The 23,898-nt window shown below is 40.5% G+C and overlaps 1 protein-coding gene across 2 annotated transcripts in view; it reads right to left on the bottom strand.

Annotated features, from left to right (window-relative positions):
- Nucleotides 1-1,276: 1,276 nt before the first annotated feature.
- LOC121699815 (trypsin I-P1-like) overlaps nt 1,277-23,898 on the bottom strand; it is a 51,024-nt gene continuing 28,402 nt past the window's right edge. Inside the window, exons 5-7 of one of the 2 annotated variants that reach the window (XM_042082268.1) lie at nt 4,626-4,780; nt 2,352-2,604; nt 1,277-1,691 (exon numbers count right to left, since the gene is read on the bottom strand). In XM_042082268.1, the coding sequence (XP_041938202.1) occupies nt 1,687-1,691; nt 2,352-2,604; nt 4,626-4,780 (413 nt within the window). In that variant the 3' untranslated portion in view covers nt 1,277-1,686. Of the gene's footprint in view, nt 1,692-1,990; nt 2,271-2,351; nt 2,605-4,625; nt 4,781-23,898 lie in introns of those variants that run through there. The other variant, XM_042082267.1, reaches the window with a different exon arrangement.

The following is a 23,898-nucleotide window of genomic DNA, read 5'->3' as shown; positions in this document are numbered from 1 at the left end:
GGGCGTGTAACACTAAATGGTGTTATATTGACGGAAAGGGGCTTATGTATGAAGGGCGTGTAACACTAAATGGTGTTATATTGACGGAAAGGGGCTTATGTATGAAGGGCGTGTAACACTAAATGGTGTTATATTGACAGAAAGGGGCTTATGTATATATATAGGGGCTCATGTATGAATTTTGCATGGTGTTGCTTTAGGTGACACACGAGGCAACTTTTTGAGCAATGTTGCAGAGCAACCACATAACCGGTTTTGATTGGATGATAACATTTTGAGCAATGTTGCAGAGCAACCACATAACCGGTTTTGATTGGATGATAACATTTTGAGCAATGTTGCAGAGCAACCACATACAACTACAGGACTACTGTTGGACTACTTTTGCATCTTCACCATGACACTCACTCTCTTGAGCACCTCACCATGCACACAGAACTACAGGCCCTGTCACTACAAGCGTCTCATGCTTGATCACCCTCAAGCACACTGGATTTTTTACATTTAATTTATATAGTATATTTAGTATTTAGTTTTGTTAGTTTTCTTATCTCCTACTGTCTCTATTGTACAGTGGAGTTTGGTTATGTTTATTCTTATACTTATGTTTACCATTTCTGCTGTAAGTGCATGTTGTGTGTGATGTCTGTATGCTACTGAGACCCCCTGAATTTCCCCTTGGGGATCAATAAAGTATCTATCTATCTATCTATCTATCATCTAACACACCAAGACTAACTGCTGGTTAATATGACCATGTGTCTAACACATCAACACCAACTGCTGGTTAATATGACCATGTGTCTACCAACACCAACACTAACTGCTGGTTGTGTGTATGTGTGTGTGTGTTTATGAATATGCGGTGAATGAATGAATCTGCTCATCCTTTGTCTTTGAGACAACACACACACACACACACATAGTCCACCCCAAAACAGTCCACACACACACACACACTCAAAACACACACACACACACTTCACCCCAAAACAGTCACACACACACACTCAAACACATACATACACACTCACACACACACACACACAGTTGGGGAGGTAGGGGTGTTTAGTGAGGGTTAGGGTTAGTGGTTAATGTTTTCTGTATAAGAGTTTAGCTTAGTTTAGTGATTCTAATACCATGCCAAGTTTAATACAAAAAACTGAACTCATCAATAACATCTCTTTATAAACTAAGCTGTTCATTTCATTCATTTTAATGGCCTTGGACCATAGACTGCTTCATTGTTCAGATTAGAATGTTGCCGCTTGCCTTGGACAGAAACACATGCACTAAAAAAAACCACCGTAAGTAAGTCACCCTTCAGTAAATAGTGCACTTGGCAAATAGTGCACTTATAACACAAGTGAAACATACACGATCAGTGTATCAATCAATCAGTTAATCATCAATCAGTTAATAGTCAATCGATCATAACATTTCTGCAGGCACACCAGAGAACACAAGCATGACTGACACTACATCATCTAGCTGCTATGTATAAATGTAAAGTTGTATAAACAGTATGTGTAGTAGCGTACAATAGTATAACTAGTACAGTATAGTGTAATGGCATTCTACCATAGTATTTAAGTATACTCTTTAAATATTTCTTGCGTATTTGCATGGCACTGATGATTTTAAATCTACTGAAAGCATATTAAACGTATATTTTAATGACACCAATCAAACATTACGTTATTACATAATATTATTACATATTATTATATTTGACCAACATTCTAATCTGTTCCCTGTTCAATTTTAAATGTTATGGGTTTTTTTTATTTGTGTGTCGCTTTGGGCAAAGGCGTCTGCCAAATCTATAACCATAACATAAAATCAAATGTATACACTTTATATACTTTAAATATAGTATACTTTAGCTTGTTCCACATAAACATCAAGTAAATTTTAAATAGTGCTTTGATATAAGCTCAACTTAAGTGTACTAACGTTAAGCACACTTGATTTCATTGAAAATCATGAACACACTTGAGTTTACTTTAGTGTAGCTGCAAGTACCAAAGTATGTTAAGATTTAATATAACTTATTATATTAGCATGTTACGATTTAATATAACTTTGCATGTTAGCGTGTAACGATTTAATATAATTTAGCATGTTAGCATGTTAAAGTTTTATATAACTTTGTGGGAGGATGGGGGTATAGGCAGAGGAGGGAGAGGAGAGGGGTGTGTGTGTGAGAGGGAGGTGTGTGTGTGTGTGAGGGGGTATCAGGAGAGGAGGAGTGTGAGTGTGAGAGGGAGGTGTGTGTGTGTGCGTGTGTGTGTATGTGTATGTGTGTGCGTGTATGTGTGTGCGTGTGTGTGTGTGTGTGAGGGGGTATCAGGAGAGGAGGAGTGTGAACAGGAGGAGGAGGGGTGTGAGTGTGGTGGTCCGGCTGCTGCTGCTGGTGGTGTTGAAGGTGACGAATCCCGTCTGGTCACTGGTGATCTGAGTCTTGATCCAGCTCTCATACTGGGACACGCGCGTGTACACCCCCGGGAATTCTGCCAGGGCACAGCCGATGCCAAAGCTGACCACGCCCGCCTGGACCCACACGGAACCCTGCTTACTGACCATCGGACCTCCAGAGTCACCCTACACACACACACACATCCACACATACACGTGCACACACACATACACAGAAAGAAAAGGCATAGAGTGGTTTAGAATGCTTATGATAGAATGTGAGAGGGATGTAGAATGTGCGTGTGTGTGTGTACAGTATAGAGAGAGTGTGTGTGTGTGTGTGTGTACAGTATAGAGTGTGTGTGTGTTTGAGTGTGTGCCTGTGTGTGTGTGTGTACATTATAGAGTGTGTGTGTGTGTACAGTATAGAGTGTGTGTGTGTTTAGTATAGAGTGTGTGTGTGTACAGTATAGAGTGTGTGTGTGTGTGTACAGTATAGAGTGTGTGTGTGTACAGTATAGAGTGTGTGTGTGTGCCCGTGTGTGTACAGCATAGAGTGTGTGTGTGTGCACATTATAGAGTGTGTGTGTGTTTGTGTGTGTGTCTGTGTACATTATAGAGTGTATGTGTGTGTGTGTGTGTGTGTGTACAGTATAGAGTGTGTGTGTACAGTATAGAGTGTGTGTGTGTATGTGTGTGTACAGTATAGAGTGTGTGTGTGTGTGCCCGTGTGTGTGTGTACAGTATAGAGTGTGTGTGTGCGCGCGTGCGTGTGTGTGTGTACAGTATAGAGAGAGTGTGTGTGTGTGTGTGTACAGTATAGAGTGTGTGTGTGCGCGCGCATGTGTGTGTGTGTGTACAGTATAGAGAGTGTGTGTGTGTGTGTGTGTACAGTATAGAGTGTGTGTGTGTGCGCGCACGTGTGTGTACAGTCTACCCTCCTCAATTCGATTAGCAGACACCCTCCCTACTTTTAAGTCTAGACTTAAAACACACCTCTTTACTGCCTCCCATAGTTAGGTATGGTGCGGTGTGGAACTTCACCCACCTCAGGGATTTTTGGAATGGACCAGCCTGCTGAGTCCTCGTGTGACTGGCACCCCAGTCGCGCGTGAGATGGTGGTCACTGACCATACCTGCGCTGGTGTCGACTACCCCTCACCATGCCTTAGTTATGCTGCTATAGCATAGTGCCGTCATGGACTTCTCATGTGCCATGCCGTACAACCCCCTCCCCTCTCCTCTCTCCCCTCTCCTCTCTCCCCTACCCTCTTTCTCTCAACTCTCCCTCTCTTGCCCATTCTCACTATGATTTACTGTAACAATATATAGCACCACTGATCACTTCTTGACATTAACCACATTGATTTCAAGTACTACTAACCCATTCTACATTTCTCTTTCTTCTCCCTTACTGTACCTCACTTGTGAGGTTTATCATCACCAGTCATCAACCATCCGTGTGCCTGGCCCTCCTCTTACCCATCCCACCTGAAGTCCCATCCTTGACTGCTGTATTACTGTCCCCCTACCTGGATTCCTGGCCCATACAGCCCCATCACCTGCCTATGACAACTCTGCCCGGATTCTGGCCTGTCTGCTGACCCACCACTGGCCCCCTCACAACTTTCTTTCCTGGACAATTCCGACGCCGGACTATTGCACTTTCTCTCACTAAATCATGATTATGCTTTATCATACCGGATACGTAATCATTCCACCTTCTGTAACTTTCACCTCAGGTGCTTTAAACACCATGTCCTATTCTCCACACCTGACTGTCATATGCATTTGTCATTATTTACAGACCTTACTGTCCGTATTGACCCTAGGCAGATGGGTCAGGCCCTTGAGTCGTGGATCTGCTCGTGGTTTCTTCCCATATGCATCTCCAATTCTAGGGAGTTTTTCCTGTTACCCTGTTACCCCGGTTACCCAGGGGCCTTCCTTCCTTCCTTCTTTCTTCCTTTTCTTTTCTCCCTCTTTTCTTTTTCTCTGACTGCCTACATTCTGTAAAGCGCCATGATACATGTGTAATGTTTTGGCGCTCTATAAGCACAATAAATTGAAAATTGAAATTACAGTATAGAGTGTGTGTGTGTGTACAGTATAGAGTGTGTGTGTGTGTGTGTGTGTCGTGTGTGTACAGTATAGAGTGTGTGTGTGTGTGTGTACACTATAGAGTGTGTGTGTGTGTGTGTTGTTACCTGGCAGGAGTCCTTGCCTCCCTCCCCCAGTAGCCCAGCGCAGATCATGTTGCTGGTGATGCCGATGTTGTGGGAGGCGTACGCAGAGCTGCACTCAGAGTTGCTCACCACCGGAACCTCCACCTCCTGCAGCGTCTGGGGAGAGGGCAGTGATACTGGACACACACACACATACACACAGACATATATATACACACACACACACACACACACATATACACACAGACATATATATATACACACACACACACACACACATATACACACAGATACACACACACACACACACGCATACACACAGATACACACACACACACACACACACACACATATACACACAGATACACACACACACACACACACACACACGCATACACACACACACACACACATATATACACACACGAACACAGACAATAATGTTACAGCATGGCAGGGTTAGGATTAGTGTGTGCTAGTGTGTTTACTGTATGCACTGCAAAAAATAAAATATAACCAAGTGTTATTAATCTTATATTGAGACACACACACACACACAGTACAAACACACACACACACACACAGCAAGAACCGCTTATCTAAGAAAATATAACCAAGTGTTATTAATCTTATATTGAGACACACACACACAGTACAAACACACACACACACACACTGCAAAAACCGCTTTTCTAATAACATGTAACCAAGTGTTATTAATCTTATATTAAGATCACACACACACACACACACACACACACACACACAGTACAAACACACACACACGCACACAGCAAAAAATGCTTATCTAATAACATGTAACCAAGTGTTATTAATCTTATATTAAGATCACACACACACATACACAGTACAAACACACACACACACACACACACTGCAAAAACCGCTTATCTAATGCAATCTAACCAAGTGTTATTAATCTTATATTAAGATCACACACACACACACACAGTACAAACACACACACACACACACTGCAAAAACCACTTATCTAATACAATCTAACCAAGTGTTATTAATCTTATAAGATCAAAAAATCGTTTTGGGATTGTTTTTAGTATGAAGAGACTTACCTAGCGTGCACTAATGATTAGTTAGGGTGAGGATACATATTTTATAAACCACTTCCTAATACTATAATTCATGATTAACTCAGGAGTTACAAGTGGTAAGTTAATGATATTTTGTGAGCTCATCTAAAGTGAGGACGTTTTATGCCTTGCAACACATTTACAAATGAGTTATAAAGTTTACATTTGCATTTATTCATTTAGCAGACACTTTCACAGAGAGCGACTTACACATGTCAATGAAATTAAAGGGCAAGGCCACATTGGTGGACGCCAAGGCTTAAACCCCCAATTTTATGGGTTACTGCACGCTAATCCAGCTCCCTATCCACTACACTACCTCTGCCCAGTGTGGTATTACAACAGTCAATTTAAAAAATATAATATAGATATGCATGTTTACTATGAACCAACCATTTTTAACTGTGTGTAAACATGATTTACAGATGAAAATTAATGTAGGAATAATGCGTTACAATCGAAGAATACCGTTTTTAATAATAGTTTACAGATGTTTAATAAATGCTTAACAGTGTGTAGTAGAAGAAAACAGAAATTCTTGCATAGTCGTAGGTGTTTCTATCTTGGCCAAGGTAGTGTAGTGGATAAGGAGCTGGACTAGCATGCAGTAGCCTGAAAAGTTGGGGGTTCGACTTTAACTGTTGTGTCAGTGGCCTTCAATTTAATTGACATGTGTACGTCGCTTGTCTGCTAAATGAATGAGTGTGAATGTAATCTTTACAACTCTTTGAAAACTCTTTTGAAAATGTGTTGCAAGGCAGAGAAAGTCCTCACTTTATGTAAGCTCACAAAATATCATTAACTAACCACTTGTAACTCCTGAGTTAATCATGATTTATAGTATTAGGAAGTGGCAGTTGAAGAATGGAAAGCATTCTGAAAGATTTTTTATCATTTGCTTAAGGTGCACATTCATTTTATATTATCAATTATCATGGTCATGTCAATTAGGCAAAAAAATTTGTGAATATGATTATCTAAACTGAGGTTTGTATCATATAGGCCTACTGTATTGAAATGAAAAAAAAAATAGTCTACATTTCAGTCAAACACAGCAGCCAAATACAACATAAAAATACATTTTTATAGACTTTATAGATTTTATAGAGTTATATCTGATTGTTTTTTTAAGGAGCTGTAGCCTATTGTTGAGGTAAGACAATACCGAAATAAAATAAAACAGTGCAATCTTGGCCTTTTCTCAGATAGCCTACAAGAACAAAATAGGCCTACATAGGCCTATCAATGAACTGGGCCTATTTTGTTCCAAGTCTGAGTGAATATGAACAAAATAATAATAATTTGTGCATCGTTTTAGCAGCAAGGGACAAATTATTCTTTTACATTAAGGAAATCCCTTCATCAAACGTAAGGCTACTCTACAGACTATCGTTGCCGTTTAGGAATGCTATAGTAAGTGTTTAATTTCGCGCTGGATTTTGAAAAACAAAAGAGTAAAAACTGTCAAAGAAACGACCGAGTGCGAGTTGTCACGTGCTTAAGTTGCAGTAGATGTATGGGTAATGAAGTCCTTTGACAACTTTGGGCAATGAGTGTAGCCCAAAACGAACTTCATTACCCACAAATCCGTGCCACGTGTAGTTTCAAAACAGGAAGTGGGATGAACGCGCTGCTTGCAACATAAATTAGAGTCTGAGCGAGCAGAAAAGGTTGTGAACCGATTAGTAACAAGTAAATCGATATAACGACCGGTTCATTTCAGTTTTATTCCAATACGGGGCTTAACATATCGATGTAGCCGTATCTTACACGTTAAAAACGGATACCGATACGTATCGGTTAATCTTTACACCCCTAGTGTGCAACCATACAGAAACAACATTTTTCACATGGTAATATTATACATATTTAAAAAGTGGATAAATGGACCCAAGGTTCAAACAAATTGTGTCATTTGACAAATTCCAGATTGACAAGGGAATGGTAGAGCAATGTCTATGCTCAGCTTGCCTTTAAGAGCACAACTCCTTACATTTGTAAGGCTTTTGTTTTTAAGTCAGCAAGTTCCATGGCCATGTCACATCCATAACGTTTTATAGGAAATGTTTATGCTACACATACAGTGTTGATGCGACAATGTCCATAGTGTCTGTGCAAAGCTGATTTATATCAATGTAAAGTGTGATGACCAAATTGTGCCCCTTTCTTACTTTTAAAACCTTTAATGGTGCGTTATGGATGTGACGTTATGGATGTTACATAATGTGAATTTACAAGACTGGAGACTTTATTATACCTCAAAGCCGATAAAACGTCTGTTCTGGTGGCATGTCATTTTCAACCCATTTCACCTTAGTGTTTACAATTGACATTTCAAAGATTATTAGGTTGATCAAAACCACAGGGAGGCCTTGCCTAACCATTAGCAAAATAAACATAATATTAAAATACCTCCAGTGATTAGCCTAGCCATAGCCTATTTTCAAGTGGCCTAATAACGAAAATCTGAGCGATTATCTTCTTGTAACTGTCATACTGTTGTTGTACAGTAACTGGATTATCGTGTTAGCTGGTGAAGATGGCTGACTTTGCAACGGAGTTAACATAGTAACCTCCTTCTGTTGCAGATCTGTTCAGCCTGCCGCTCACGTCTGCTTAACACAGTTTAATTTTAAATGTGACGCGATATGCCAGCATTTGAAGTGTCAGGTCCTCTGTAGCTATAACAATAAACAATAAACTAGATGTACCGCATTGCGGAACAAAATATGACCGCCTCTCAGTCCTGCATATTCTCTTCGCAAAAATAAATCACGCTTGTCAATTTGTCTTCATTCATGTGGGTGTATGTTTGTGCATGTGTGTGCATGTGTGTGCTTGCCTGTCTGTATGTGTGCGACTGTGCGTGCGTGTGTGTGTGTGTGTGTGTGTGCGCGCATGTACGTGTGTGTGCATTAGTGTGTGCTTCACCTCACTGTGTGTTCACTGTGTGCCGAGTGTGTTTCACTAATTCACGGATTGGGATAAATGCAGAGACCAAATTTCCCTCACAGGATCAAAAGAGTATATATACTTATACTTACTAGATAGATAGATACTTTATTGATCCCCAGGGGAAATTCAAGGTCTCAGCAGCATACATACAACACAAACACATTCTTTAACAGCAGAAAGAGTAATTAAAGTATATAATATAAAAACACAACTAAGCAGTAAGGACAGTAGAAGATAAAGTACGTACACGTATACTTACTTATACGTGCGCGTGCATGTACTTTACGTGAAACCGTCACATCAATAACGCCAGTTTTTCCTACATAATGCATTACGGAAATTATGCATAGTTTCAAAAACACACTTTTTGTGTTCATTCAAGTCTCCTTCATGCTACATATATCATAGTTTCGGCAGTGTCCTTCAAAATTCACAGAGTTGGTAGAAAACCTGTAATCTCTCACAAAAGTGTGTCCATTTCATGTCACATCCATAACGCTGATAAAATGCCTTGTATTCTTAGGATGAAATTGATTATATGCAATTTGAGGATTTCTCAGTATTCAGAGGACAGAGGTTACATTAAAGGTTATGCAAATGAATTCACTGATACTAATTCTGCCCCCACTTTGTTTACCAATGAGTCCAACTGTCACATCCATAACGCTGGAACTGCCCATGTGTTAAATAATGGAAATATTACTTCATCAACAAAATATTATTGCATAATTTATTGCATTATTATTTACTTTTCGTTAATACTTGGATAGGCTTATTTCCTATGAACAAACCATTTATAACTGCATGAACAAATGCTTTACTGATGATAAATTACAGTGGGCGTTGCTTTCAAATGGCCACTTCGTGCATTATGCGGCGTGAAGCTGCGTGAAACTTTAGTACCACTTTCAGCCACTGTGTGTCGCTCTGCCACTGTACATCTATGTTATTGTCAGTGCTGGGGATAACGCAACTACGCAAATCAAAACAGTGTCTTGTGTGATAATGAGCCAGTAGAGAAATAACTGTTTAGAATTAATCTGTAGCCTTGGGTAGGCTTCTGTAGAAAACAATGTTGTTGGCGATTTAATACTATCTAGCGACGTTTTTAACAGGCTACACAATAGAGGCTTAGACAACTATGACCTATAACTTGACTAACTTGACCGTGCAAAACTGGAGGTAGCTACATCTGTTATCTGAGCAGTCTGTAGCCTATGTCCTCATTTTGCGAATGCGAGGACAATATGAGCCTGTTGCATTTCGTTAGATGTCCGAGTCACGCATAATGTTTTAAAACCACTGGCTCGTAATCACAGTAATTTAACACACGACAGTTGGATACTTCATCATGTTCCCATGCCTACATTTTGGTGAGTAGCATAGAGATCGTTAAAAACAATAAAGTATGGCTCTCCGTTTTGGGACATCGAAAACTTATATTTTTAATAGGGTAGACTACCGTCGGAGATGCTGACTTGCAAAGGTCTCGGGATAACACGTTATCTCCACTATCATCAGTCAATGCCTCCTTGATCAAAGTGGGGAATGAAAGAAAAAGTTTGAGAACCACTGGCTTAAATGTTTATATCTAATTTGCATATTATGACGTCATATGATGGCGGCCATCTTGGATTATAGAATTTTCATGAAAAGTCGCATGTTTGAATGATAAAATGCACCACTTCTTTCCCCCCAAAATGTCCCTCACCTTCTGTATGCTATATTGCACAATACTGAATGCTCAGGTAAATACTAAGTAGTAAACAAACTATGTAAATCATTACTAATAAATGGCAGAAACAAACCAAATGCATGTAGCGGTAGGCGCCTTTTGCTGTAGAGATTTTCCATTTACTACATACAGTAGGCACTCTGATTCCATGTATGGGGCACATATATATTATTCAGATGACACACAAACACAAGTAGACAAGACCGGTTTAGTTCAAAAGCTCACTTGCCACGGCAAGGCACAGATCAGGAGTGAGATGACGAGACAAGACAAGAGACAATGTTAGTATTTGTTTTCTTTTTGTTGTTTTTGTTGGTGTTTTTTTTGTTGTTTTTTTTCTTAGCTGACAAAGACACACACATCACAAGGACATGAACACACAAAAAAGAACACATATATGTCCTAAATGGTCAGGGAAATAGATAATCAACAGTGTAAATCATTACTAATAAATGGCTGACAATTTTTTTTTTTATGTAGCAGGCCTTTTGCTGTAGAGATAATGACTATCCATATCCATATCCTATCCATACAGGGCCGGCATTCCCATCATCTTGTGATAGACTATGCATGGCCTAATGGCTCTCCTGCCCCGTGTCACCACCTCTGCTCCTGTTGCGAGCAGCATGGCCAGATCTGCCTCGCGCTCGCGTCGAGTGGAGAGAATTTGCGCAGCTCGGACTAGACCTACTGTCATTCTCATTGCGACTCCCCACACTGCCTCTACGTTCCCCCCTAACTGTCCTATGAGCACATCGACCTCGTCTAACATACCCAGTGGCATTAGACAAAGGCTCCACCACGTTACTGTCGCCGCGATTGCGGAGAGGCACACGTTCAGAAGACAGAAGCTAGCGCTATGGACATTAGGCTACCTCCAGCCTCGTTCGCCACACCACTAACACCCTGCTAACTTCCCGATGAACACTCCGAACCCGTGAAACATTATTCCCACCAGTGACATTGGGCAAACGATTCAACATTTGTGCTTGGTGTAAGCTAAACTATGGAGTAAACTCACTTTGTCCAGCTGCATCATTGCAAGGCAGGGACGCATCTGAAGCCTCACTAAACGAATCACCGTGGGGAATGAAAGAAAAAGTTTGAGAACCACTGGCTTAACAAGTTACCTGCAGTCCAGAACACACAGAATATTGCAACAGAAAGTTGCCTTTATAATCAACTACTATTTGTTCCAACAGCATTCAAACAAAGCCTTTATAAAAGTGAAAAAAAATATTCCATAAGAAGTAAAATAAAATACTGTTACTGTAGTAACTGTACCACATTATCCCAAGCTTCAAAGAGCTCCCCACGTCTGTGACAGGCAGACGTGACACTGCTAAATTCTCAGCTTGTTTATACCCCACACTGAACGCGAAAAATAATAAAGCCCAAAATAAAGGCCTGTGGTTTGCGCAGCCTACAGTAAGTAGCCTAGGTTAAATAACAGACCCGCCACAATGTGCAGTATGATGATTTCTTACGAGCAAGATGTTTTTGGTGCCCTACGCGCACTGCATGTTCTTAAATAATGATCATCAGTAATATTCGACCATTATTTTGTGTAAATGGGCTATGCATGGGTTAGACACCAGGGGCCATATTCACAAAGCTTTTTATGTTACCACTAGGAGTAGGCTACTCCTAAATAGCAATAAAATATTTGGTAACACTTTACTTGACGGGTGAGTTCATAACACATTCATAGCAAGTCAAGTTTATTTATATAGCGCATTTCATACACAGAGGTCATTCAATGTGCTTTACATAAACAAAACCAAACAATAATAACAAATAAAAAGCATAGAAAGGCAATATAGTCAAAGAATAGTTAAAAGGTAAAGATCATAATAAAAAGAAAACATAAAACACAAGGTAAAATAATTTAAAAATAAAGGATAATTAGTAAGCAAAAAAAACAAAGGCAAAAGTAGTAAAAAGAAGTAATAAAAGATAAAGTAGAATAATTATCAAGGCAGATTCAGAATTTGTAACGCGGCACAGTTAGCAGAAAGCATCTGAGAACAGTTTGGTCTTAAGTCTAGATTTAAAACTGGCTACAGTTGGGGCCTTTTTGATGTCATCCGAAAGTTGATTCCACAGCTGAGCCACATAGCAGCTAAAAGCTGCTTCACCATGTTTAGTTCTAACAGTAGGTTTTACTAGCAGGTTTTTCACCTGGGACCTGAGAGGACGCGAAGGTGTGTACTGCTGAAGCATGTCTGACAGGTATTTAGGTCCTGCTCCATTTACTGATTTATAAACAAGCAATAGAGCTTTAAAGTCAATTCTGTGACTTACTGGAAGCCAGTGCAAGGACTTAAGAATTGGAGTAATGTGGTCAGTTCTTTTAGTTTTTGTTAGAATCCTAGCTGCTGCATTTTGTATCATCTGAAGCTGTTTAATAGTCTTTTTAGGAAGGCCTGTGAACAGTCAATTGCAGTAATTAACCCTGCTGGAGATAAATGCATGAATGAGTTTTTCTAAGTCATATTTTGACATCAGCCCTCTGAGTCTGGCAATATTTTTGAGGTGGTAAAAAGCTGATTTAGTTGTCGCTTTCATGTGGCTGTTGAAATTTAGATCACTGTCAATTAATACACCAAGATTTTTAACTCTATCCTTTGCCTTCAACCCTTTTGTATCAAGGAGACTGGCAACCCTAAGTCTTTCCTCCTTTTTACCAAATATAATTACTTTACAGTTTTTTCTTTGTTCAGTTGAAGAAAATTTTGAGACATCCAGGTGTTGATTTGTTCTATACACTGACACATAGATTCAAGAGGACCATAGTCGTTTGGTGACAGAGCTAAGTAAATTTGTGTGTCATCTGCATAGCTATGATATGAAATCAAGTTATTTTGGATGATTTGTCCAAGTGGGAGCATATAGAGGTTGAATAATAGTGGCCCTAAGATCGACCCCTGGGGAACACCACAGGTCAAGGACGTTGGTGTTGAGGTACAGTTTCCAATGGCAACAAAGAAGCTCCTTTCTTGTAGATATGATTTTAGCCAGCTGATAACTATGCCTGTAAATCCAACCCAGTGTTCTAGTCTGTGTAGTAAAATAGTGTGATCAATAGTGTCAAATGCTGCACTAAGGTCCAGTAGCACTAGGACTGATGTTTTACCTGAATCTGTGTTTAGGCGTATGTCATTGGAAACTTTAATGAGAGCTGTTTCAGTGCTGTGATTTGCCCGAAAAGGTAGATTGGATATGGGCCTGTAATTGTTTAGCATGGAGGCATCCAGGTTATTCTTCTTGAGAAGTGGCTTTACAACAGCTGTTTTCAGTGACTTAGGAAAATAGCAATAGCAGCTGCCATAAACTGCACATAAAGCATTCATTACTGTTTCATGAGACATGACTCAACATTCATACCATCATGATTGCTTTATGTGCAGTTTATGACAGCTGCTATGAATGTGTTATGAACTCACCCATGAAGTAAATTGTTACCAAATATTTTAGGTAGGAGTTTCTCTTATTAAGTTATTCACAAAGCCTTTCAGACCTACTCTTAGTAAGGAAAAATGACAACTCCTAAACTAAGAGCAAAGATTCTGGAGCGGAGCGCTCTAGAATCTTTGACTAAGAGTGAGTGAGTCTTCGTTGCTATGGACAGAGGTGGTAAAAGTACGAAAATATTGTACTAAGTACCTTATATTATTCAAGTACAAGTTAAAATACCGATCTGAAAATGTACAAGTAAAAGTAAAAAGTAGTTCATTTAAAATGTACTTTAAGTAAAAGTTACTTAGTTACTTTTTTTTGGGGGGGGGAGTTAATGAGGAGATACAGCACTCAAAAAATCCTCCATAGTAATGCATGGGGTTAGTTTGTAACGCCAATTGTCTACACATATCACAACCCTTCCACGGCAAAACGTCAACATGTGAATACATTGAGCCAATCATGTGGTGTGTTGTAAAATACATTGAGCCAATCAAGTGGTGTGCTGTGAAGACATCGTGCCAATCATCTGTTGTGATCTCGCTGCTGGAGCAAGATTGGTGTCGTGAAGCCTTACGCACACGCATTTCTGCCGAAATAGATGCACGATAAGTGCCCAAAAAGTGTTGCAATATGGCCGCCGAGTGGAGGTACTTGCCTGATAAGGACGTTGACAAATGGAGATCTATGTGAAAAATCACCGGAGTTCTCCTTTAAGTTTGAGCAGTAGTTGATTTTCAAAGTTAGTTGCACTCATCCTTGGGTCGCTTTGCAGTGAACAGTAATCCAGCACAACTGAAAAGCCCCTCACAAGCAGCTGAGGCAGGCAGGCCAATGTTGAGTTGCAGAGAGTTTTTTTTTATATTTGGAAACGAGCAGAAGGTTCAGCAGATTAAAGGGTGTCGTACTGGGGGGGAAAGTGGGAAGTATAGGGCCCCAATGGAGGAGAGGGCCCTTGAAAAGTGGAATACAGGGTGCACAACATTTTCACCAGGCATTAGTAATAACTAACTCGGGTAATCCACACATAAAAAATCCAAACAACTCCATAAGTAGTCATGTGTAATGAAGTGGAATAACACAGGGAAAAAGTATTGAACACGCTAAGAAAAAGCACTAAGGCAAGGAAAGGGAAGGAACGAGCTGGAATCTGTAAGTAGTTAGAGAGTAGTTATCCTTTCTATCTGTGCAAATTAATATAAGCTTGGTTAGTAGCCTACATATCGATGGGCTATAAAAATATTTTTCATTACCAAGGTGTCACACAAGAAACATTTCATGATGGATAAAAGCAAAAAGCTCTCCCAAGACCTTTGCAGCCTTATTGTTGCAAAACATATCAATGAAACTGGTTACAGATGCATTCAAAACTTCAGAATCTTCCAGTAAGCAGCATGGGAGCCATTATCTGCAAGTGGAAGAAACATCACTGCATCATCAACCGGCCATGCACAGGATCTCCTCGCAATATTTCTGACCAGGGAGTCAGAAGGATAGTCAATTCCAAGAGCCAAGGACCACTCGGAGAAGGCTCCAAAAAGACTTGAAGGCAGCCAATTCAATTCAATTCCATTAAACAGTTCTGGAAGTAACTAAAGATCAGGATTCACAAGACCCTTGGAATCTGTTTAGAACAATAGGCCAAAATCACACCTGATACTGCGACTTTACTTGTCAGTTTTGTCATACAGGAAATGTCTTGAAGCTGTCATTACAAACAAAGGCTTCCACAAAGTATTGAAGAAATTTCAGTAGGAACGTTCAATACTTTTTTTCCTGTGTCATTCCACTTTATTACACATAACTCTTATGTTTGGATTTTTTATATGTGTGTTAATATAATGTGTGGTGAAAATTTCGAATATACTCACTGGAAGTTTAGGCTAATTACTGAAAAACAAATTAAGCGTTCAATACTTATTTCCACCATATATTTATTTTACCTGAATATTTTAACTTACAAATTAAATGTCAAAATGAATGTCAGACGAAATGTAAAGTTTGACTGACTGGATTTTGTATACAAAACATAGTGAAAACTGTCTAGTTTGTTAACTACCACAGTCACGAGTTGGGTCGCGATAGTCTGTCATTTTTAAAAAGTGGGTCCCCAGAAAAAAAGTTTGACCAGGGATGCAAACGGCGCGCCTTTTGGCGGATGCCGCCTTTTTCACGGCTGTCTGGGGGACTTGTGTGAATCATGCAGATCCGACGAGTTTTTCTTTGGGAGGGGGGGGGGGGGGGGGGGGGTTGAAGTGTCTGATTATAATTTCATCAAAGTTAATTCTGTATTAAAATGACTACATAAACACATAGCCTACCGTTACAGTCCATGAAACATAGGAAGTGTATGAAGAAAGGCAAAATGTAATTATATGATATTTCCTGTGGGGGCGTGGGCTTCGATAATCTCACTCCTTTTTGACCATACCTCTGTTTGCATTAGAGTGCGGATCGGGCCGCAAATTTCTGTCCGAATCCGGCCCGTGTCCGACAGAGTTGCGTCCGAACCCGACAGGCATTTTCATTTTTATGTCCGAACCTGACCCGAGCCGACGCAGATGATGCCTTAGCTATTCCCATGCTAGTGATTAAACGTTCACGTTTGTGGATAGCCTGTCTTTTTAGCCCATTAAACGGAACACACAACAAATTGTCTACAGAATCAGATGAGCGTGCACGCACGCAGGTCACACACAGCGCACATTAACACAAGAGGCCCAAGCAAGCATAGCCTATTGAAATAGAATTCTTGTCTTATCATTGACGAAAAGTCTTGAAATGAACTGCAACAGTCTTTGAAACTACAGTGCCTCTGTCAATGATCTATATGCAGCATCGCCGTTAATTGTGGCAACTCGAGGAAATCCTCATCCAGTTGAACGAGACAACCTAGCTTACCGGTAGCCTATGTCTTTACCACAGTATGCAACGCAAATCATCTTAAAATCTCCTGATAGGTTAACAATTTTTTAACGTCACCCAAGACTGTGCTTATGTGCATATGTGCGAAATGTGCATAACCATTTGTTTATGTAGTCGTGACAACGCGTGTGCATTTCAGGCGGCATGCCTGAAATGCGTTGTCACGATAAACAAATCTTGCACACAGGAAGAAAGCTATTAGGTATTTTTTTACATTTTTCTTTATTCTGAAAAAACAAACGTTTGCATCATGTAAAGCAGACCTGTTGGTTACCCAACATAATAAGGAATTTTAAATGTAAAGCTTCCAATGCATATCGCCCCCATGTGTCCGAACCGAACCCGACTACAATTTCTAAATATTTGTCCGAACCCGACCCGACCCGTCGGGTCCCGTCGGGCTCGGGTCGGGTAGCCACACTCTAGTTTGCATCCCTGAATTTGAGAAACACTGGTCTAAGGTCACTCTCACTCTCCCTTGCTAAAGAGCTAAATGGTTTAGTCCACCTGCACGATTCATAAGGTAGCCTAGTCTATCTTTTGTTTATTTAGTTGAGCATCGCTAGTGGACCGCTAATTGTTGTGCTGCTGGTGCAATGTCTTTCTCCAAGAAAGCCAAGTAAGGTTACTAAAAACAAAGGCCAAAACAGGAAAAAGAGAGACATCAACATGAGGGGAAACAAATGCTAATAAACTTCTTTCCAAAGAAAGGTGAGCACAAACGTCAAAACACGAAATCCCATGGTGTTTGCTTGAATATCTCCGCAATCATTGGTGCTAAAACGAACTGAGACAACCCATTGGAATAGCGGAAAATACACTTTCATAGGTTAGGCTAATCTGATGCATCCCGTGATCCAGCTCCATCTCCATCACTTTCAGAAAGACTGCATGGCGCCAGCTTGATTCATGTCCTGTTGTAGGCTACATGCCGATCATTATCACTAGGCTAGTGGTTTAGGGCGCGATTTTTTTTCTCTCCCTTTCTGTTTTCGTTAGTCTTAACTTTTTTTTTTACTCAAGTAATGGGTGGGATTTTTTATGTAGCGAAGTACAATACTTCACTCAAAATGTAATCAAGTAAAATTTAAAATACCGACTTTATAAACTACTTAAAAAATACAAAATACACAGAAAAACTACTCAATACAGTAACGTGAGTAAATGTATTTTGTTACTTTCCACCTCTGGCTATGGATGACGTTATTGCTTATGCACGAGCTTAACTGAAGTGACCACCTTGATTGGCTGATGATTGTAACGCGGGAATGATTCCAAACACCTCCCTTACGATGAGTGACAGGTGACAGGTCTGAGAATACATGCGTACACAAGGACGGAAGATGATAAATAATTGAATAAAAAGGCCTAGCCTAAATGGATCAAGAGTAAGGCCAAACAAATAGCCTAGTAGCCTAATGAAACATACGGATTGATGTAGTATCTTTGTAACATTATTAAATGAATCTGTTAGACTATGCCTATGTCTACGTTTGCAAAAGAGAACATTTTAATTTGATTCACAATAATGTTACATTTAATTTACATGTTGACAATGAGTAGCCTAGTTTTGGTTGTTGGTGGCGTTATTGCATGTTAGTTATGCCTACAATGCAAAATTGCTTCCTCACGATTAGAAGCTCCTGTAGCCGCATGCACAAAAACCAGTTTGTGAATAGGTCTGTGAGTTAGGAGTCCTCTCGACTTCTTTTAAGCTGTCACAGCTGGTGGGAAGGTGTGATTTGTTGGGGACAGGGCAGGATTAACTAGGCACAAATGTCTGATGCCCCCCCCCTGCCCCCCAGCCACAGACCCCGCTTCTCTCGCGTCAGTCACTGAAATGAACGCAACACAGAACCCGCTTCTCTCGCGGCAGTCACTGACAGTAACCTAGAATAAATGCATGGGGAAAAACACTTCCCCATGACAAAGACATTGTATTATGTAAACTTCCCACGACTTCAATATTTGACAACATATCATGAATGGTACTTCAAGTATGTGTTATTTTAGATAGGGGACCATTCAGTATTCATGGAATGGACCACCGGAGGAAAATAGGGGAGGGTCATCCAACTTTTTTTAGTGTAGGGGGGGTCCCCCAAATTTTGTAATCATGAAAACAGCAACATTTCAAAGTGGCCTAGGTGCATATTTTTCCAGTCTCAGTCTTCACACTTCGGGCACCCCTCTCTGCACACCACGTTTACCCCTCATTTCCTTCTTTCTTGCAGAGTAGCAAGATAAAGGCCTCGCGCTGCGGCTTTCGTAGACTTTTCGAGACTCAATGGAGACTGAGGGGCATAGGCACTAGCAAAGGTTCTAGAGGGAATGTGATTTCTGGCGCCATATTACATTCTCTTTCGTTCCATAGCTGTCAACATTGAACATTGAAAATAAGGGAGATGCCCCGGGTTTCTCACCCAAAATACGGGAAAATGTCAACATCGTCCCCATTAACGTCGGAAGGGTTGTAGCAACAAAGTAGCCTACTTTATTCACGTCTAACAGCCTATATTACAGTAATTTGGTCAACTTTACACAGCCCTAAAAAGGCTACATTTACCTTTGGCTTACTTTTAGTATACCGTGTAACGTTAAACAGTGTGCATGCTTAACATTAGTAAAGCATACTTGTGCTTCATTCATCCACATCCAGCTCCTAACATTTTGACAAGCATATCTACCAATTGACCTTGTTCCTGCCCAATCTCTAGCTTTGCTGTCTCCATCCTTTCTGTTTTTGTTGTTTGCAAAAATATATAGTATTTATTGGTAAACAGCAACAAGTGCAATTTGTTAATCGCTGTCATTCTCTCTCCTGCACAAACAAAAATATGTTACGTTCCAAGTAGCCTAGTGCGTAATTCTGCTAGATAGATAGATAGATAGATAGATAGATACTTTATTGATCCCCAGGGGAAATTCGAGGTCTCAGCAGCAGCATACATACAACACAAACACATTCTTTAACAGCAGAAAGAGTAATTAAAGTATATAATATAAAGTGCTATGCTTATATAAATGCTTCATAAAGTTGAACAAATACATTTGCTTATTTCACAGAAAAATATAAATAGCCAGTTTAGGGTCTACAGTGCAGAGTTGGTAAGTTATGGTAGGCCAACTTGGAGTGAACATACAAACAGGGGAAATTCTTTCTCTAGTAGCTGAGTAGCCTGATGGTAGGAAGGTGCGCACGTAGACATAGGGTCGAACATGCAAGCGCCAATGAATCGTGCGTGCTCTCACGACAATCACGCCGTTAGGGCTGTATTTTGGACACCAGCGCATGGCGTAAAACTCGCTTTTCACCCGCGCAAAGTTTAATTCGGTATTTTGCACGTTTATTTTTTAAACATTGCGCCCAGGGGTGTGGCAATTAACAACCTAGGGAGGGGCCTGGCGCGTTGTCTAAAAATCGCTATCATACACCACCTAAACCTGGTCAGAAGTCAATGGCGAGTTGTTCATATGCTATTTTAAGAGTGCATGTCAACAGTCATATTGGCAGGTGCTCGCACCATCCTTCTATCAGTCATGAACTGCACACCAGCGCACGTCCATGCAAAGCATTACAAATTGCACGATTACAATGGGAAACATAATTAGAATAAAGATATTACGAAATACTGTACATCTCATGATGAGTAGTTATTCACCATCATTTGCAAATTGGTAATGACGGTTAAAAGTGATTAGGGTAGAGGCGAGAGACACGTATGGAGCACAGCTGAAGACGCACGAGATATAAGCAACTCCTCTGCAGGATAAATGTTGTTTTTATTCAGTCATTTGAGCAATAGGGTAAGTATTGCTTTTTCCAGCCTATGTTTTCGGTGGTTACCCATTGTCAGTCAATAGTGAAAGTAACTGCATATAACTGTCTTGTCGTTGACTGACTCCTTGGTGAAATTTCACTTCCAATGCCAGCCAATGAGTTCAAATAATAGACGAGTGCAAATGCGTGAAGCCTATGCTAGGTTTTAGTAAAGCATGGTTTAAGAATGACTATTCCATACGGTCTCGCAAGCAGCCTCCTTCAAATGCGCCGTTGAATGCCAAAATACTGATGCATTTATTTGACATATCGCGCGTTGCGCCATTAAAGGGAATGACAGATTTCATTCTCATTGGTTTAAAATGATGTTGCGCCCCAAACACACCCATATGACTGATTAAAAAACCTAGGAACACCTTGTTGCGCCATGCGCTCCACGTTTGATAACGAAACTCCTCCCAATGTGAACTGGACATCCTACTAAATTTGAATAGACTTTTGACGAGTGACGATGCACTTAAGAATGTCATGATAGGGCCCTTAAACTTAAATAGGTTAACATCACTCTAAGTTCGCCTTCAAGCAAGGAAAACGATGATTTGAAGACATCTGTTTCGTTGGAAGGGCAAAGGGGTAGCAACAGGGCAACACAGAGACAGGCCCGATGGTAGGGCTAATGTTATGAGAGTATTAAAATATGGGATATTCTACGGGAAAATATTAAAACGGCAAGACAGCGGGGGGAAAGTTAAAATACGTGATAAACACGGGAAAAAGTTGGCATGCAATGTTTCGGTCCCCATGCACAGGGATTATTTGTCACATTATTAATCACATATGATTATTTATGAAATTGTGCAAACAGGTGCAACACATTTGAAAAGGAAGGACTGGTAGCATGCAAGCTCCCGGGAAAGATTGATTTAAGAACGTTATCACAGTGTGTCTTTGTGGCACAAAGTAGCGCGGGCTGAAGACAGCGACAATTGGCAGGGGAGGGTCATGTCTTTTTTGACAATTCTGTCGGAGTGTCATTGAACAATTTCTAGCAGGCAAGAGGGTCATGCAACTTGCAAATGAAGCACTCAAAATCCCTCCGGTGGCCCCTTCAATAAATAACGAACAGTCCCTAGATTGCTGCTGGGCTATATGTCTTGGTAGGCATTTGGCTGAGCAACGGAGGTTAATATGCTCTATATTTTGTCCAAATGATGTCTGTCTATCATTGCACTCTGAGAAAACCGGAATGTTTAATTTGTCCTGCGTTTCTTCTACGGCTGCAAACGGGATTCACTCGCAGTTAACCAAATATTTCTTTATTAGGGCAGGGCAGGCATATTTCTGGCTATTAAATTATTTCTAAACCATTCTGCTAAAGTCTGTAGTGAAGTCTGTGTAGGGTTTTCCAGGCTCCATTTCTTTTTACGAGACACCCTGCTCACTTGAGACATCTGCCGGTTGTTTGGGTTGTTGCAGCGTCACTGGAAAAATACAAATTAAAGTCGCGTGATACCGCGTGGACCGCGAGGGAAGCTGGCCAAATCAAAGCACTGCCCACTGTATGTATGAACAAGAAATTACTAATAATGGACAAACCATTAACTAATAAGTTACAACGGCTTAATAAATGATGAATTGTGTGTAGTTATTATAAAGTGTTACCCACATTTGCTTAACAACTGGCAGACAAATTTGCTTGTTTTCAGGATGAGACATCTTCAAAGAAAACAAAATTAAGTCAAATGATTTGACGAGAAAGCGCTAGGTAAGTCTCTTTATACTGAAAACAATACAAAATATGACCGCCGCCCAGTCCATCACATTTTTTCCACAAAAATAAATCACGCTGAAAGGCCTATATGATTCTAACTGTCTCACTAAATTGCATTACCCACACTCAATTCTCACTGGTATCTGCTAGACAACAAGTACCAAAACATGATTAGTTCATAGATTTCACATGTAAAATTCATTTTATACAACCCCATCCACATCTTGCCTGTTCATAATTCGGAGAAATTCTTGAATTGTGTGTGTGTGTGTGCGTGTGTCACGTCCCTACGGGTTAATGTTACACGGGTTTGTTTTGATCTGTCTCACCTGTGTTTGTGATTGTATGTTTTGTGATTGTGTAACGATCAGATTTTTAAATTCTAACTATTACCATTAAACACGGGTACAAATTGAATTGGCTCTAGATAAATAATAATGCTTTTCACTGACATCGGAATAGACACCACACATACAGTTAACAGGTAGACTTTATGTGAGCAGAAATACGCTTGAAAACAAACAAACACTTAAATCCACACAGTTCATATCGCAAACAACGCAACCAAAGTGTCCATGCAGCCTACGCACTTCATGCGCTCTCACAGTCCATCCAAACGAAAATTAACAAAGAGACTCCAAGAGACTCCGACATAAATCCACCGCAAAGAAGAAAACAGTCTGAATAATCCACGTCCAGTGCAACCCATGTAATCCCCAAAGAAAACGTTGAATCCGACGAGGCTTTCGGATAGATGCTAAACAAAAAATAGGATCCTTCTTACCGGATCCCAGCGACTCGACAACGGCGATCTCCAAGCTCAGTCCTGTCTCTCCGGTATGTCTGTGGTTCCGACCTAGAACCACCTTTCGTTGGGATATATCAAATCCACACAAAGTTTGTCCAGGTCTCACGTAGACTCCCTGGGTAGGCCTACTGTCCAAAGAAAGAAAAAAAAACCCTGGCCCTCGCGCACCTCCGCATTTTAAACTTGAATCATATCAGCTGACGTTTGACAGGTCGCTTGCGTCATCTGACAGTTACCATCAGCTGATCAGAGCTAAGACGTACAACAGAATTCAAATGGTGTTCACGATAGGGCTACAGACTTACATAACATGGAAAAATATAACGGAGAACACTTTTATGTTGGTTATTATTTCATAACACAGGCTTAAGAAAAGTGAATCCTAAAATTATGTGGCAGTGCTACAATTGTATGTTTTGTGCTTCGTAATACTGCCGATGAGTTAACTGGCGGCCAGACGCAAGTAATCAGGACTGAACGACCAGCTGATCGGCGAGGGATGTGTGCATTGGCTGACTGTGGTATAAAATCCCAGGTATGACTCTAGTGCGGGGGTCGGGCAGGGCTACGGGACGCGCCACTGCGGGAGAAGTTTTGTTTATGGACTATTAGCGTATAGTCGTAGCCCATTGCTGTGGTGTTTGGTCCTGTCTGTGTTCTTTCCCCTGTCCCTCTTTGTTTTATGCTGCCGGTGCCGACGGGACTGGACTGTGCTGGAGCTGGGAGCTGAGAGCTGAGGAGCTGATGT

The sequence above is a fragment of the Alosa sapidissima genome, chromosome 24 (assembly GCF_018492685.1).
Source record: "Alosa sapidissima isolate fAloSap1 chromosome 24, fAloSap1.pri, whole genome shotgun sequence".
Taxonomy (NCBI): Eukaryota; Metazoa; Chordata; class Actinopteri; order Clupeiformes; family Clupeidae; genus Alosa; species Alosa sapidissima.
This window is presented reverse-complemented; position numbering and strand designations above follow the sequence as displayed.